This window comes from Leucoraja erinacea, chromosome 6 (genome assembly GCF_028641065.1).
Source record: "Leucoraja erinacea ecotype New England chromosome 6, Leri_hhj_1, whole genome shotgun sequence".
In the NCBI taxonomy this organism is placed as follows: domain Eukaryota; kingdom Metazoa; phylum Chordata; class Chondrichthyes; order Rajiformes; family Rajidae; genus Leucoraja; species Leucoraja erinaceus.
The window spans coordinates 81,407,538-81,423,516 of NC_073382.1; the positions used below are offsets into that span (position 1 = coordinate 81,407,538).

General features: G+C 52.5%; 1 protein-coding gene across 2 annotated transcripts in view; it reads right to left on the reverse strand.

The window, feature by feature from the left end:
• The window catches only part of nup98 (nucleoporin 98 and 96 precursor), a 100,482-nt gene that overhangs the window by 47,379 nt on the left and 37,124 nt on the right, over positions 1-15,979 (reverse strand). Inside the window, exons 8-13 of one of the 2 annotated variants that reach the window (XM_055637420.1) lie at positions 15,665-15,730; positions 9,624-9,787; positions 6,248-6,382; positions 3,313-3,448; positions 2,143-2,235; positions 1,089-1,229 (exon numbers count right to left, since the gene is read on the reverse strand). In XM_055637420.1, the coding sequence (XP_055493395.1) occupies positions 1,089-1,229; positions 2,143-2,235; positions 3,313-3,448; positions 6,248-6,382; positions 9,624-9,787; positions 15,665-15,730 (735 nt within the window). The remainder of the gene's footprint in view (positions 1-1,088; positions 1,230-2,142; positions 2,236-3,312; positions 3,449-6,247; positions 6,383-9,623; positions 9,788-15,664; positions 15,731-15,979) is intronic. The other variant, XM_055637421.1, reaches the window with a different exon arrangement.

The following is a 15,979-nucleotide window of genomic DNA, read 5'->3' on the forward strand; positions in this document are numbered from 1 at the left end:
AGCTGAGAAGGGGAAGATACAGCAAGGGCTACCGTAAATTGGAGAATTCAATGTTTATGCCACTAGGGTTCAGACTGCCCAAGCGGAATATGAGGTGCTGTTCCTCCAATTTCCAGTGGGACTCACTCTGGCCATGGAGGAGGCCCAGGACAGAGAGGTCGGATTCGGAATGGGAGGGGGAGTTGAAGTGCTGAGCCACCGGGAGGTCAGGTTGGTTAACGCGGACCGAGCGGAGGAGTTCGGCAAAACGATCGCCAAGCCTACGCTTGGTCTCACCGATGTAGATCAGCTGACATCTAGAGCAGCGGATGCAATAGATGAGGTTGGAGGAGATGCAGGTGAACCTCTGCCTGGAACCTGCAACTTTCTGAGTAATGAGCGTCTGGGGCGGCACGGAGGCGCAGTGGGTAGAGTTGCTGCCGCACAGCGCCAGAGACCAGAATTCTATCCTGACTACGGGCGCTGTCTGTATGGAGTTTGTACGTTCTCCCCGCGACCTGTGCGGGTTTTTTCCGAGATCTCGAGTTTCCTCCCACACTCCAAAGTCGTGCATGTTTGTCGGTCAATTGGTTTGGTGTCAATGAAAATTGTCCCTAGCGTGTCTAGGAAGAATAAGGGGTAAGCCATTTAGAACGGAGACGAGGAAACAACTTTTCTCACAGAGAGTGGTGAGTGTGGAATTCTCTGCCTCAGAGGGCGGTGGAGGCCAGTTCTCTGGATACTTTCAAGAGAGAGCTAGATAGGGCTCTTAAAGATAGCGGAGTCAGGGGATATGGGGAGAAGGCAGGAACGGGGTACTGATGGGGGATGATCAGCCATGATCATATTGAATGATGGTGCTGGCTCGAAGGGCCGAATGGCCTACTCCTGCACCTATTGTCTATTGTGTGTGGGATAGTGTTGGTGCACGGGGGTGGCTGGTCGTCACAGACTTAGTGGGCGGATGGGCCAGTTTCCGCGCTGTATCTCTATAACTGGAGCAGAACCTGCTGACAGCAATAGGAAGCGAAGGGGGACGTGCGTCTAGGCCGGCTGCAGAGGTTTAACGGGGCAGAGGTTGACGGACACGGGTTGCGATGGTCACTTACACATGGCGGCCTGCGGTGCCCCAAACCCCACCCCGGCCGTGCCAGTGTTGAACGCTCCCGTCCCAAATCCACCGGCTCCCAACGTGATGCCCAGCTTGGGCTGCGTGCTGCCGAACAGGGAGGTCTGCCCCGCTCCCAGAGCTAGGAAGCAAGGCACAGCACCACGGTTAGAGAGAAAAACACCGCACGCACAACCCCCCTCCCTCTGTCCTACCCTCCCCCTCCCCTCCCTCTCACTCCCCCTCCCACAGGGTGCCCACTCAGTCTACCCCATCGCCTCCACTCCCACCTGTAACCACGACAACCATCTTCCCCTTCGAATAAAGGGGAGGTCATTTAAGACCGAGGTGAGAAAAAACATTTTCACCCAGAGAGGTGTGAATTTATGGAATTCCCTGCCACAGAGGGCAGTGTAGGCCAAGTCACTGGATGGATTTAAGAGAGAGTTAGATAGAGCTCTACGGGCTAGTGGAGTCAAGGGATATGGGGAGAAGGCAGGCACGGGTTATTGATAGGGGACGATCAGCCATGATTACAATGAATGGCGGTGCTGGCTCGAAGGGCCGAATGGCCTCATCCTGCACCTATTTTCTATGTTTCTATGTTTCCCCACCTCCCTCCATGGCCAATAACGTCCTGGGCTTGTAAATCTCCTCTGGACCCTCTCCAGAGCCAGCACTTCCTTCATCAGATATGGGGCCCAAAATTGCTCACAATATTCCAAATGCGGCCTGACCAGCGCCTTATGGAGCCTCAGCATTACATCCCTGTTTGTGTATCCAAGCCCTCTTGAAATAAATGCTAGCATTGAGTTTGTTTTCTTGATTCTAAACTCCAGTGAGTACACAGACCCAGGTCCTCACAGAAGGTCCAGTCCACCTCCACTGCGCAAACACTGAGCAATGGTCCAGTCCACCTCCACTGGGCAGACACAGGGCGACGGTCCGGCCCACCTTCACCAGGGAGGGGGGGGGGTGGCAGGGAGGAGGACACCCACATCTTCCCCTGGCCATGAAACATTGGCAGCGTCCACACCCGTCAGCGACCCTCTCACCTGTACCAAAGCCAGCCCCGAGGGTGGTCCCCAGCGCTCCAGCTGCGGGCTTGTTCCCAAACAGTCCGCCCGTCACCGCGTTGGTTCCAAATCCTGGGAAAGCAGACGCGCAGATGAGCGTTTCATGAGGGCGTCAGTGATAGGAGCAGAATTAGGCCATTCGGCCCATCAAGTCTACTCTGTCATTCAATCCTGGCTGATCTATCTCTCCCTCTTAGCCCCATTCACCTGCCTTCTCCCCATAACCCCTGACACCCGCACTAATCAAGAATCTATTTGTCACTGCATTGACTTGGCCTCCACAGTCGATAGCTTCTTCCCAGCCACCACCAGACTCCTGAACTCTGCACGACACTAAACGCAGCAACAAGGACCCTCCACTGGGTGGTTTGGTTGCTGTAGGGACTAGGGCTTTGCACCACTGTCAACCTGGACTAGGGAGGGTCTTCGGAGATTTAGCAGCAAGACCCAACAAAAGCAAGACGCAGCAGATGCTGGCATCTCTAGTGATAAACAAAGTGCTTGAGGAACTCAGCAGGTGAGGCAGCGTCTGTGGTGGGAAATAAACAAAAGGCATTACGGGTTTGGATCCTTCTTCAGATGGATTGGGCTTCGATCAGTTTGAAGAAGGGTTCCGATCACCAAATGTCAACTGTGCATTTCCCTCCACAGATGCTGCCCGACCGTCTGAGATTTCCAGGGGTGCTGGCTTCTGCACGAGCTGGTAGTTTGATGTGGAAGACAATAGACAATAGGTGCAGGAGTAGGCAATTCGGCCCTTCGAGCCAGCACCGCCATTCAATGTGATCATGGCTGATCTTCCACAATCAGTATCCCATTCCTGCCTTCTTCCCATATCCCCTGACTCCGCTATTTTTATGAGCCCTATCTAGCTCTCTCTTGAAAGCATCCAGAGAACCGGCCTCCACCTGAGGCAGAGAATTCCAGACTCGCAACTCTCTGTGAGAAAAAGTGTTTCTTTGTCTCCGTTCTAAATGGCTTACCCCTTATTCTTAAACTGTGGCCCCTGGTTCTGGACTCCCCCAACATCGGGAACATTTGATGAGGAAGTGTGAGGGTTCCTGGGTGTTTCTTGTAGAAAGGGGGCAGAGCTGGCTGGGGACGGGGTGGGGGAGATGCAGGAAGTCGCAGAGACTGCCGCTTACGTACCAAAGTTTGAGGTGTTAGCGCCGGCTCCGATGGTCAGGTTTGGCTTGGCCCCGAACAGCCCAGCGCCGGCAGTGCCGAAGGTGGAAGCTGTGGTGGTCGCCGTGCCAAATCCGGCGGGCTTGGCGGCAAACAGGGTCTGTGGAGAGAGAGAGAGAGAGAGAAAGGGGGGAAGAGAGAGAGAGAGATCATAAATGATGGGAGCAGAATTAGGCCTGCCAACCATTTGGTCTACAGCGCCACTCAATTGATGGCTGATCCATTTTCCCCTCTCAACTACATTCTCCTGCCTTATCCCTATAACCCCTGACACCTGTGCGAATCAAGAACCTAGACACAAATTGCTGGAGTAACTCAGCGGGACAGGCAGCATCTCTGGAGAGAAGGAATGGGTGACGTTTCGGGATGAGACCCTTCTTCAGACCTGGATCCGAAACGTCACCCATCCCTTCTCTCCAGAGATGCTGCCTGTCCCGCTGAGTTACTCCAGCCTTTTGTGTCTATCTTCGGTTTAAACCAGCTTCTGCAGTTCCTTCCTGCACATTGAGTCTACTCTGCCAATCAATTAACGGCTGATCTATTTTTCACTCAACTCCATTCTCCTGCCTTCTTCCCATAACCCCTGGCACGCGTACTAATCAAGAACATGTCAATCTGAGCTTTTAAAAATACCCAATGACTTGGCCTCCACACCCTGTGGCCAAAATAATTCCTGCTCGTCTCCTTTCTCAGCAGTAGAGTTGCTGCCTTGCAGCGCCAGAGACCCAGGTTCGAACCCGACTACGGGTGCTGTCTGTACGGAGTTTGTACGTTCTCCCCGTGACCTGCGTGGGTTTTCTCCGAGATCTTCGGTTTCCTCCCACACTCCAAAGACGTACCGGTTTGTAGGTTAATTGGCTTGGTGTAAGTGTAAATTGTCCCTAGTGTGTGCAGGATGGTGATGGTGTGTGTAGGATGGTGTTAGTGTGCAGGGATCGCTGGTCGGTGCGGATTCGGTGGGTCGAAGGGCCTGTTTCCACGCTGTATCTCTGAAACTAAAAACTAGGAGACACGGAGGCTCAGGATTCAGGTCAAACCTGGGCACATTCCTTTTTTACCCCTCAGCCGGTGAGAAAACTGTGCAAAAACTCTTCTGTTTGTCTTATTCCACCCCCTGCAACTCACTTGCCCCGAGACCATAAGCGAGTAGTGCAACTTAAACTTACAAGGACGTTGCCAGGACTCGAGGGTGTGAGCTACAGGGAGAGGTTGAGCAGGCTGGATCTCTATTCCATGGAGTGCAGGAGGATGAGGGGGGATCTTATTGAGGTTTATAAAATCATGAGAGGAATAGATTGGGCAGGGTCTCTTGCCCAGAGTAGGTGAATTGAGGACCAGAGGACAGAGGTTCAAGGTGAAGGGGAAATAATTTAATAGGAATCCGAGGGGTAACTTTTTCGCACGGTGGGTGTATGGAACAAGCTGCCAGAGGAAGTAGTTGAGGCTGGGACTATCCCAACGTTTAAGAAACAGTTAAACAGGTACATGGATAGGACAGGTTTGGAGGGATGTGGACCAAGCGCAGGCAAGTGGGACTAGTGTAGCTGGGGCATGTTGGCCGATGTGGGCAAGTTGGGCCAAAGGGCCCGTTTCCACACTGTATCACTCGATGACTCGATGACCCTGAACAAAGGTGGGGCGTGGACCCGGGCAAGATGCCGTTCCCCAGGATGGAAATACTGAGCTCAGTTTAGTTCATTGCCAAGTGTACCGAGGTACAGTGAAAAGCTTTTGTTGCGTGCTAACCAGTCAGCGGAAAGACAATACATGATTACAATCGTGCCATTTACGGTGCCTAGATACATGATAAGGGAATAACGTTTAGTGCAAGGTAAAGCCAGTACAGTCCCATCAAGGATAGTCTGAGGGTCACCAAAGAGGTAGATAGTAGTTCAGCACTGCTCTCTGGTTGTGGTAGGATGGTTCAGCTGCCTGATAACAGCCGGGAAGAAACTGTCCCTGAATCTGGAAGTGTGCGTATTCACACTTCTGTACTTTTTGTCTGATGGGAGAGGGGAGAAGAGGGAGTGACCGGGAGGAGACTGGTCCTTGATGATGCTGCTGGCCTTGCCGAGGCAGCGTGAGGTGTAGATGGAGTCAATGGATGGGAGGTTGGTTTGCCCAACGGTCTGGGCTGTGTCCACAATTCGCTGCAACTTCTTACGGTCCTGGATGGAGCTGTTCCCAAACCGTGCTGTGATGCATCCTGATACGAGAATACTGAGCATAGCTTTCAGGTGAGAGGGACAAAGTTTAAAGCAGTTGTGTCGCACACAGAGGTTTGGGTACCTGGAACTCGCTGCCAGGAGTGACGTTGATGGCAGATGTGATTCTTTAGTTTAGTGTAGATACAGCATGAAAATATGCCCTTCAGCCCATCGAGTCTGCGCCAACCAGTGATCACCCGGACACAGGTACTGTCCAACAACTTGGGACAATTTACAGAAGACACTTAACCGACAAAGCTTTTACTATACAATAGACAATAGGTGCAGGAGTAGGCCATTCGGCCATTCGAGCCAGCACTGCCATTCAATGTGATCATGGCTGATCATCCCCAATCAGTACACCGTTCCTGCCTTCTTCCCATATCCCCTGACTCCGCTATCTAACTCTCTTGAAAGTATCCAGAGAACCAGACTCCACCGCCCTCTGAGGCAGAGAATTCCACAGACCCCCAACGCTCTGTGTGAAAAAGTGTTTCCTCGTCTGCGTTCTAAATGGCTTACCACTTATTCCTAAACTGTGGCCCCTGGTTCTGGACTCCCCCAACATCGGGAACATATTTTGGCTGATCGGTCATGATCATATTGAATGGTGGAGCTGGCTCGAATGGTCTACTCCAGCACCTATGTTTGTGTGAGCCCACGGCGGTGGCTGACGAGCCGGCGGTACTTACGTTGTTGACGTTGGTGAAGGCAGCGTTGGTATTGCCAAACAGGCTGCCGGCGGCACCGAATGCCGTGCCTGTGGTGTTGGTGCTGGTTCCAAAAATCCCTCCGGATTGAGACACTTGTCCCGTTCCAAATAAACTCTGTGGGGCACAGACGGGCCAGGCATTAAGATAAATACAAACACCCTCGCATCCACACCCTACAACACCATACAACTTTAATTATCCCAGGAAGGACATTGTTCTGCCAACTGTCATAAAACACAAAACACATGAAGCATGAAATTAAAGTGACGAGTGGAATGGAAAAAAATCCCCTTATTTGATGAAGGACATTCTTGCCGTTGAGGGAGTGCAGAGTAAGTTCACTAGGTTAATTCCCGGGATGGCGGGACTGTCATATGCTGAGCAAATGGAGCGGCTGGGCTTGCATACTCGGGAGTTTAGGATGAGAGGGGATCTTATTGAAACATATAAGATTGTTAAGGGTCTGGACACGCTAGAGGCAGGAAACATGTTCCCGTTGTTGGGGGAGTCCAGAACCTGGGGCCACAGTTTAACAATAAGGGGTAAGCCATTTAGAAAGGAGACACTTTTTCTCACAGAGAGTTGTGAGTCTGTGGAATTCTCTGCCTCAGGCCGGTTCTCTGGATACTTTCAAGAGAGAGCTAGATAGGGCTTTTAAAGATAGCGGAGTCAGGGGATATGGGGAGAAGGCAGGAACGGGGTACTGATTGTGGATGATCAGCCATGATCACAGTGAATGGCGGTGCTGGCTCGAAGGGCTAAATGGTCTACTCCTGCACCTATTGCCTATTTGCTCTGCACCCTGAGCGACTTCTTTCCCCACCGCAGGGTGATCAAAAATGGACGCAATGTTCCAAATGCGGCCCCCCCCCCCCCCCCCCCCCCCCCCCGACTCCACAATTTTTAAGAGCCCCATCTAGCTCTCTCTTGAAAGTATCCAGAGAACCTGCCTCCACCGCCCTCTGAGGCAGAGAATTCCACAGACTCACAATTTTCTGTGAGACAAAGTGTTTCCTCGTCTCCGTTCTAAATGGCTTACCCCTTATTCTCAAACTGTGGCCCCTGGTTCTGGACTACCCCAACATCGGGAACATGTTTCCTGCCTCCAGCGTGTCCAAACCCGTAACAATCTTATATGTTTCAATAAGATGCCCTCTCATCCTTCTAAACTCCAGAGTGTACAAGCCCAGCTGCTCCATTCTCTCAGCATATGACAATCATGCCATCCCGGGAATTAACCTTGTAAACCTACACTGCACTCCCTCAATAGCATGAATGTCCTTCCTCAAATTAGGGGACCAAAACTGCACACAATACTCCAGGTGTGGTCTCACTAGGGATCTGTACAACTGCAGAAGGACCTCTTTGCTCCTATACTCGACTCGTCTTGTTATAAAGGCCAACATGCCATTGGCTTTTTTCACTGCCTGCTGTACCTGCATGCTTACTTTCATAGACTGATGTACAAGGACCCCCAGATCCCGCTGTACTTCCCCTTTTCCCATCATCACCCAGTCACCCATTGGAATGGGTAGGAAGGAACTGCAGGTGCTGGTTTAAGACTGACTGAAATTTGTTGCCTTCCATCACAGTGATCACTGTGGTGGATGTTTGTTAAGTCTATTGTTCTATTAATTGCATTGTATTCTTTTACTTGTATGGCTGCATGGTAACTCAAATATCACTGTAGCTCAAGTGACAATAAATGTGAATCTGAATCTGAAACTGAAGGTAGAATCAAAATGCTGGTGTAACTCAGCGGGACAGGCAGCATCTCTGGAGAGAAGGAATGGGCGACATTTTGGCTCGAGACCCTTCTTCAGGGCAAAAAAACGTCATCCATTCCTTCTCTCCAGAGATGCTGCCTGTTCCGCTGAGTTACTCCAGCATTTTGTTGTCTACCTGTCGGAATGACTCGGGTGAAGAGCAAGATATTGGTCAGAACATCAGGAAGAAGTCCTGGGTTGAATCATTGGGCATGGATCTCTGGGCTTGGACACTGGGCTAGAGGCAGGAAACATGTTCCCGATGTTGGAGGGAGTCCAGAACCAGGGGCCACAGTTCAAGAATAAGGGGTAAGCCATTTAGAACGGAGACGAGGGAACACTTTTTCTCACAGAGAGTGGTGAGTCTGTGGAATTCTCTGCCTCAGAGGACGGTGGAGGCAGGTTCGCTGGATGCTTTCATGAGAGAGCTAGATAGGGCTCTTAAAAATAGTGGAGTCAGGGGATATGGGGTGAAGGCAGGAATGGGGTACTGATTAGGGATGATCAGCCATGATCACATTGAATTGCGGTGCTGGCTCGAAGGGCCGAATGGCCTACTCCTGCACCTATTGTCTATTGATCTCTGGGCGTGGATAGATCTCTTGCATCCATCTGAAGGTGAAGACTGCAACAGTTCATTCAGATTTGCTTGCAGGTAGACAAAAATGCTGGAGAAACTCTGCGGGTGAGGCAGCATCAATGGAGCGAAGGAACCTACTGAGATTTCTCTCCAGCATTTTGGTTTACCTTCGATTTTCCCAGCATCTGCAGTTCTTTCTTAAACATTCAGATTTGCTTGTTTTTACAAAGGTATATCCAGCCACACCCAGTAAACAGTGGGGTTGCAAGATGTGTTATCTGAATCCAGATGTAGAGGGTCCAGTGGAGCTTTACGAGAATTATCCCAGGAATGAGTGGGTTAGCATATGATGAGCGTTTGTCGGCACTGGGCCTGTACTCGCTGGAGTTTAGAAGAATGAGGGGGGGGTACCTCATTGAAACGTACAGAATAGTGAAAGGCCTGGACAGAGTGGATGTGGAGAGGATGTTTCCACTAGTGGGAGAGTCCAGGACCGGAGGTCATAGACTCAGAATTAAAGGATGTACCTTTAGAAAGGAAATGAGGAGGAATTTCTTTAGTCAGAGGGAGGTGAATCTGTGGAATTCATTGCCACAGAAGGCGGTGGAGGCTGTCAATGGATATTATAAAGGCAGAGATAGGTAGATTCTTGATTAGTACGGTGTCAGGGGTTATGGGGAGAAGGCAGGAGAATGGGGTTGAGAGGGAGAGATAGATCAGCCATGATTGAATTGTGGAGTAGACTTGATGGGCCGACTGCTCCTCAGTCTTATGAACTGGGCAGAGTTGATGTACAGAGAAATCTTGGGGTCCAAGTCCAAAGAGCTCCTTGAAAGAGACAACAGGTAGATAAGAGTGATAAAGGCGGTATATGGTTTGCTTGCCTTCATCGGTCACGTGTGGGAAAAGATATGATGAACCATGATTGAATGGCGGAGTTGCCTTGATGGGCAGAATGGCCTCAGTGGGCTGAATGGCCTGATTCTGCTCCTATGACTGATGAACTCACCATGCTGCTGGTGTTGGGTTGCCCCAGAGTGTTGGCAGTGCCGAAGCCGAAGCCGGTGCTCGGTGTGGTGGTGGCCAGTCCGAAGGGCTTGGTCCCGAAGAGGCTGCTGGCGGGCTGTGGCTGGCCAAAGAGACCGCCAGTGGACGTGCCGAAGGCGCCCGTACCTGAGAGACAGAGAGTGCGATGTCAGCGAAAAGCCACAGCTGCTGCCCGATGACAAAGGGACCATTGTGGCACTGAAGCCAAAGGCCTTCCATCCTAAGCTCGTCCCACCATCCAAGTAGGCCCAGACCCCACCCAAGTAGGCTCAGGCCCCATCCAAGTAGGCCCACACCCCATCCAAGTAGGCCCAGGCCCCATCCAAGTAGGCCCAGGCCCCATCCAAGTAGGCCCAGGCCCCATCCAAGTAGGCCCAGGCCCCATCCAAGTAGGCCCAGACCCCACCCAAGTAGGCCGGGACCCCACCCAAGTAGGCCCAGACCCCACCCAAGTAGGCCCATGCCCCACCCAAGTAGGCCCATGCCCCACCCAAGTAGGCCCAGGCCCCACCCAAGTAGGCCCATACCCCACCCAAGTAGGCCGAGACCCCATCCAAGTAGGCCTAGGCCCCACCCAAGCAGGCCCAGACCCCAACCAAGTAGGCCCAGACCCCACCCAATTAGGCCCAGACCCCACCCAAGTAAGCCCAGGCCCCACCCAAGTAGGCTCAGACCCCACGCAATTAGGCCCAGACCCCACGCAAGTAGGCCCAGACCCCACCTAAGTAGGCCCAGACCCCACCCAAGTAGGCCCAGACCCCACCAAGTAGGCCCAGACCCCACCCAAGTAGGCCCAGACCCCATCCAAGTAGGCCCAGACCCCACCCAAGTAGACCCAGACCCCACCCAAGTAGGCCCAGACCCCACCCAAGTAGGCCCCAGACCCCACCCAAGTAGGCCCAGGCCTCATCCAAGTAGGCCCAGACCCCACCCAAGTAGGCCCAGACCCCACCCAAGTAGGCCCAGGCCTCATCCAAGTAGGCCCAGACCCCACCCAAGTAGACCCAGACCCCATCCAAGTAGGCCGAGACCTCATCCCAGACCCCACCCAAGTAGGCCGAGAACCCCCCATGCACCCACCCTATCCCTTGCAAACACTGATCAACAACTTGTCAACCTCCCCTCCCCATTTAAAATGAGACAGCAATTGCTGTTTACAGTCATACAGCACAGAAAATGGCCCTTCTGCCCAACTCATCCATGCCAACCTAGATGCCTTGCCTAAACTAACCCCATTTGCCCGCGTCTGACCCGTATCCCTCCGAGACTTTCCTACAAAACTTGCTCCAATTTTTCACACACAGTGCTGTGAGTCTGTGGAATTCTCTGCCTCAGAGGGCGGTGGAGGCCAGTTCTCTGGATACTTTCAAGAGGTCCTGGACTTTCTCACCGCCAGGCCCCAGGTAGTCAAGATGGGAGGGAATACATCGAAGTCCCTCACCCTGAGCACAGGATCGCCCCAGGGTTGCGTCCTCAGCCCCCTATTGTACTCCCTGTACACACATGACTGTGTGGCTAGGTTCAGCTACAACTCATTAATTAAGTTTGCTGATGACACTGGGGTGGTGGGCCTGATCTCAGACAACGACGAGAAGGCCTACCGGGAGGAGGTGGCTGGTCTAGCACTCTGGTGCCAGAATAACAGCCTCCTCTTGAACATCAAAAAAATGAAGGAGCTGATCATGGACTTTAGGAGGGCACATCATCCGAGGACGTACACTCCATTGAGGATAAATGAGGATCCTGTGGATAGGGTGAACTGTTTTAAATATCTGGGAGTCCACATCTCCGAGGATATGACATGGGCATCACACGCCTCAGCACTCGTGAGTAAGGCAAGGCAGCGCCTTTACCACCTCAGGCAATTGAGAAATTCAGAGTGTCTCCGAGGATCCTCCAGTGCTTCTACGCAGCGGCGGTGGAAAGCATCTTGTCCGGGAACATTGCCATCTGGATTGGGAATTGCTCTGCCAAGGACAAGAAGGCTCTGCAGAGAGTAGTGCGTTCGGCCGAACGCACTATGGGAACTTCACTTGCCCCCCTGCAGGAACTATACATCAGGAGGTGCAATTCCAGAGCCAACAATATCATGAGAGACCCCTTCCACCCCTGCAACGGACTGTTCCAGCTGCTATGGTCAGGCAAACGCCTCCATTGCCATGTGGTGAGAACGGAGAGGTTGAGAAGGAGTTTCTTCCCAGAGGCCATTCGGACTGTAAACGCCTATCTCGCCAGGGACTGACTCTACTGAACGTTTTTCCTTCCATTATTTACCTGTCCAAATGTCTTTTAAATGTTGTTACTGTCCCTGTCTCAACTACCTCCTCTGGCAGCTTGTTCCATACACCCACCACCCACTGTGTGAAAACGTTGCCCCTCAGGGTCCTATTAAATCTTTCCCCTCTCACCTTAAACCTATGTCCTCTAGCTTTTGATTTGTTTATCCTGGGACATGAGGGGGGGGGGGCGGGAGAGGGGAAAGGAAGAAACTGTGGATTCACCCTATCTATTCACCTCACATGACACAGAGCAGCATTAGGCCGTTTGGCCCATCAAGTCTACTCCATCATTCAATCATAGCTGGTCTATCCCATTCTCCTGCCTTCGTCCTGTAACCTTTGCGGCCCTTACTAAATCATGATTTCACCTCGATTAGATTGCCCACTAGCATCGTGTGCTTCAAGGAGTAAAGAACCACCTTTACACAAGAGTTGCAAACTTCTACTGTCTGTGTGCAGACATTCCTAACTTTACACCCAAAAGACCTTGCTCCAATTTCAGGACCAGACACGAACGAGCTGGTGATGTCGTACTGGACACGGGCTTCACTCCCACCCGGTCAGTGTGTGGACAGAGCCCAGTGCTCAATAGACAACAGGTGCAGGAGTAGGCCATTTGGCCCTTCGAGCCAGCACCGCCATTCAATGTGATCATCCCCAATCAGTACCCCGTTCCTGCCTTCTCCCCATATCCCCTGACTATCTTTAAGAGCCCTATCTAACTCTCTCTTGAAAGTATCCAGAGAACCTGCCTCCACCACCCTCCGAGGCAGAGAATTCCAGACTCACAACTCTCTGTGTGAAAAAGTGTTTCCTCGTCTCCGTTCTAAATGGGTTACCCCTTGTTCTTAAAACTGTGGCCCCTGGTTCTGGACTCCCCCAACATCGGGAGCATGTTTCCTGCCTCTAGCGTGTCCAAACCCTTAATAATCTTATATGTTTCAATCGTCAGCCCCACACACTCAACCCCACACCCGGTCAGCATGTGGCCAGAAAGTCCAGTGGTCAGCTCCACACCCGGTCAGTGTGTGTCCAAAGCCCAGTGGTCAGTCCCACACTCTCAATCCCTGCGTGAGTCTCACCCAGCTGGAGGTGGGCCACTTGGTGTACAAGGTGGACAACCCTGGAGCCAACGTGTTGAGGGGACTGTGACAACTAGACCAGAGAGTCTGGAATGACACAAACATCTGCAGTAACTCAGCTGGTCAGGCACCATCTCTTGAGGAAAAAATTGGTGACGTTTCAAGCCACGACGCTTCTTTGGACTGGAATGACAGACCCAATCTCAGGCTAGTTATTCAGACGCAAGAACAGGAAGTGAGAGCCTCATCTACAGTTGCATGTCGCTTTACCTCCCCCCTTGACTCCATCCAAGGACCTAAGCAGCCTTTCCAGGTGAGGCAGAGGTTCACCTGCATCTCCTCCAACCTCATCTATTGCATCCGCTGCTCTAGGTGTCAGCTGCTCTACATCGGTGAGACCAAGCGCAGGCTTGGCGATCGCTTCGCCCAACATCTCCGCACAGTTCGTATTAACCTACCTGATCTCCCGGTGGCTCAGCACTTCAACTCCCCCTCCCATTCCGAATCCAACCTTTCTGTTCTGGGCCTCCTCCATGGCCAGAGTGAGTCTCACCGCAAATTGGAAGAGCAGCACCTCATATTTCGCTTGGGTAGTTTACACCTCAGCGGTATGAACATTGACCTCGCCAATTTCAGGTAGTCCTTGGTTTCTCCCTCCTTCCCCTCCCTTTCCCAGCTCTCCCACAGCCCACTGTCTCTGCCTCTTCCTTTCTTCTTCCCGCCCCCACTCCCAACCCCACATCAGTCTGAAGAACGGTCTCGACCAGAATCGTCGTCTATTACTTCGTTCCGTAGATGCTGCCTCACCCGCTGAGTTTCTCCAGCATTTTTGTCTACCTTCGATTTTTCCAGCATCTGCCGTTCTTTCTCAAACATATATGTTTCTATAAGATCACCTCACATCGTAAATTCCAGTGAATACAAGCCCAGTCGATCCATTCTTTCATCATACATCAGTCCCGCCATCCCGGGAATTAAGTCATAGGAGATGTAGGCCATTTGGCCCATCTAGTCGAGTCTGCCATTGAATCATGGCTGATCTATTGTTCTCACTCAACCACTGGGTAACTGCCCACAGTATCCGCTGCGCAGTTCATGGCGTTGCTGGGACACCTCTTCACTCTCACTGTTTCCACTGCTTGATCTCTTTGTTATTCATCGCCGTGGTTCCTGCCCCATCCGTGTCGGTGCCGAGAATGTGACCGAGAGTCTGAAGAAGGATCTCGACCCCAAGACGTCGCCCGGTCTTTCTCTCCAGAGACGCTGCCATGCCCCGCTGAGTTGCTCCAGCAATTTTGTGTCAGTGGCGAGAGTAAGCTAGCCAAGAGAATTCAGAAGCAAAAACAAAGTGCTGGAGGAGCTCGGCGGGTCAGGCAGCACCTGTGGAAGGAAGTGGACAGGTGACGTTTCGGGTTGGGACCCTTTTGGACCCTGACTGGATGGAGTTCGACCCGTGCGGCACAGTGGCGCAAGCGAGTAGAGCTGCTGCCCCACAGAGCCAGAGACACGGGCTCCATCCTGAATGCGGGTTCTGTCTGTAGGAGAGTTTGCACGTTCTCCCGGTGACCGTGTGGGTTTTCTCCGGGTGCTCTGGTTCCCTCCACATTCTAAAGACATACAGGTTTGTAGATTAATTGCCTCCTGTAAAATGTCCCTAGTGTGTAGGACAGTGTTAGTGTGCGGGTGATCGCTGGTCGGCGCGGGCTAAAGGGTCTGTTTCTCTAACGTCTACAATCCCCATCTTGTCGTCTTCTCCATCCACACCTCCACCTGCCTCCTCTCCCAACAAAGCCCTCCACACCTGGAAGCACCTGCCATCTCCCCTTCCCACCAGCCATCTCCCCTCTACTCCATTATGATTAAGGGTCGCGCATGGTCATTCCCCTGTCTGAGCCACAGACCTCCCCCAGCAGTCTGTTTTGTGCTCAGGATTCCAGCATCTCTCAGGCTCTCTCTCTCTCCCCCCCCCCCCCCCCCCCCCCCCCCCCCCCCCCCCCACTGTGTGTGTGTGTCTCTTGTCTTTGTCTCAGTCCCTCTCTCTCTGTTTCTCTGTCTCTCCCCTCAGAGTCGAGGGGGTCACCAAGAGGATGTATGGGTGGGACCTACATCAGAGTGCAGGGTGATGCGCCAGGGCTTCCAAGATGGCGTCCAGCCCGGGCGACTATTTGTCGCGCTGGCCACAGAAACAGATCTACAACCACATATTACAATCGCTCCACACTCTTCAATGTCAACTCACTAAACGTTACTTCCTTATCATGTATCTATAATGCAGTAAACGGCTCGATTGTAATCATGTGTTGTCTTTCCGCTGGCTGCTTAGCAGGCAACAAAGAAGCTCTTCACTGTACCTCGGTACACGTGACACGTGACATTAAACTGAACGGGTGACTGGACCTGCGACGTGGAACGATGCAGGCGTGGTTAAACAGCCTGCTGCGGGGGAGCTGCAAGAGCAGGTGGGCGCCCCTGCATGAGCAAAGAAGCGCATGTTTTTCACAGAGGATGCAAAGCTGCGTTGGGATCCTGGCGAACCAGGCGCCGCAGACAGTCTGCAGCAGCGGCAGCTTACTCCTGTAATACAATTGCCGTGGCTTTGCGAGCGACTGAGCAGTTACCCGACCTCAGGATGAGTCCCCTACCTGGTTTCTGTAGACTGGACCCACAGCCTGCTCCCAGCATACCCACTTTCGAAAGGAGCCCAGTGTCTGAGGAGAGGAAGTCACTCATTCAATGTGGAGTTTAGAACAAGCTGCCGTAACACATCCGAAGCACCGACAAAGGGAGCGACCAGCCCAGGGCTCTGGGAACCTGGGGGTGCAGGGAGCTCCGAGCACCGTGAAGAACAGCCAGAGTCTGGCGAACCACACTCTCCGGCATCAATGATAGTCTACAAATATCTATAACCTCAACGGGCCTGTCCCACTTACGCCACTTTTTCAGAGACTGCCGGCACC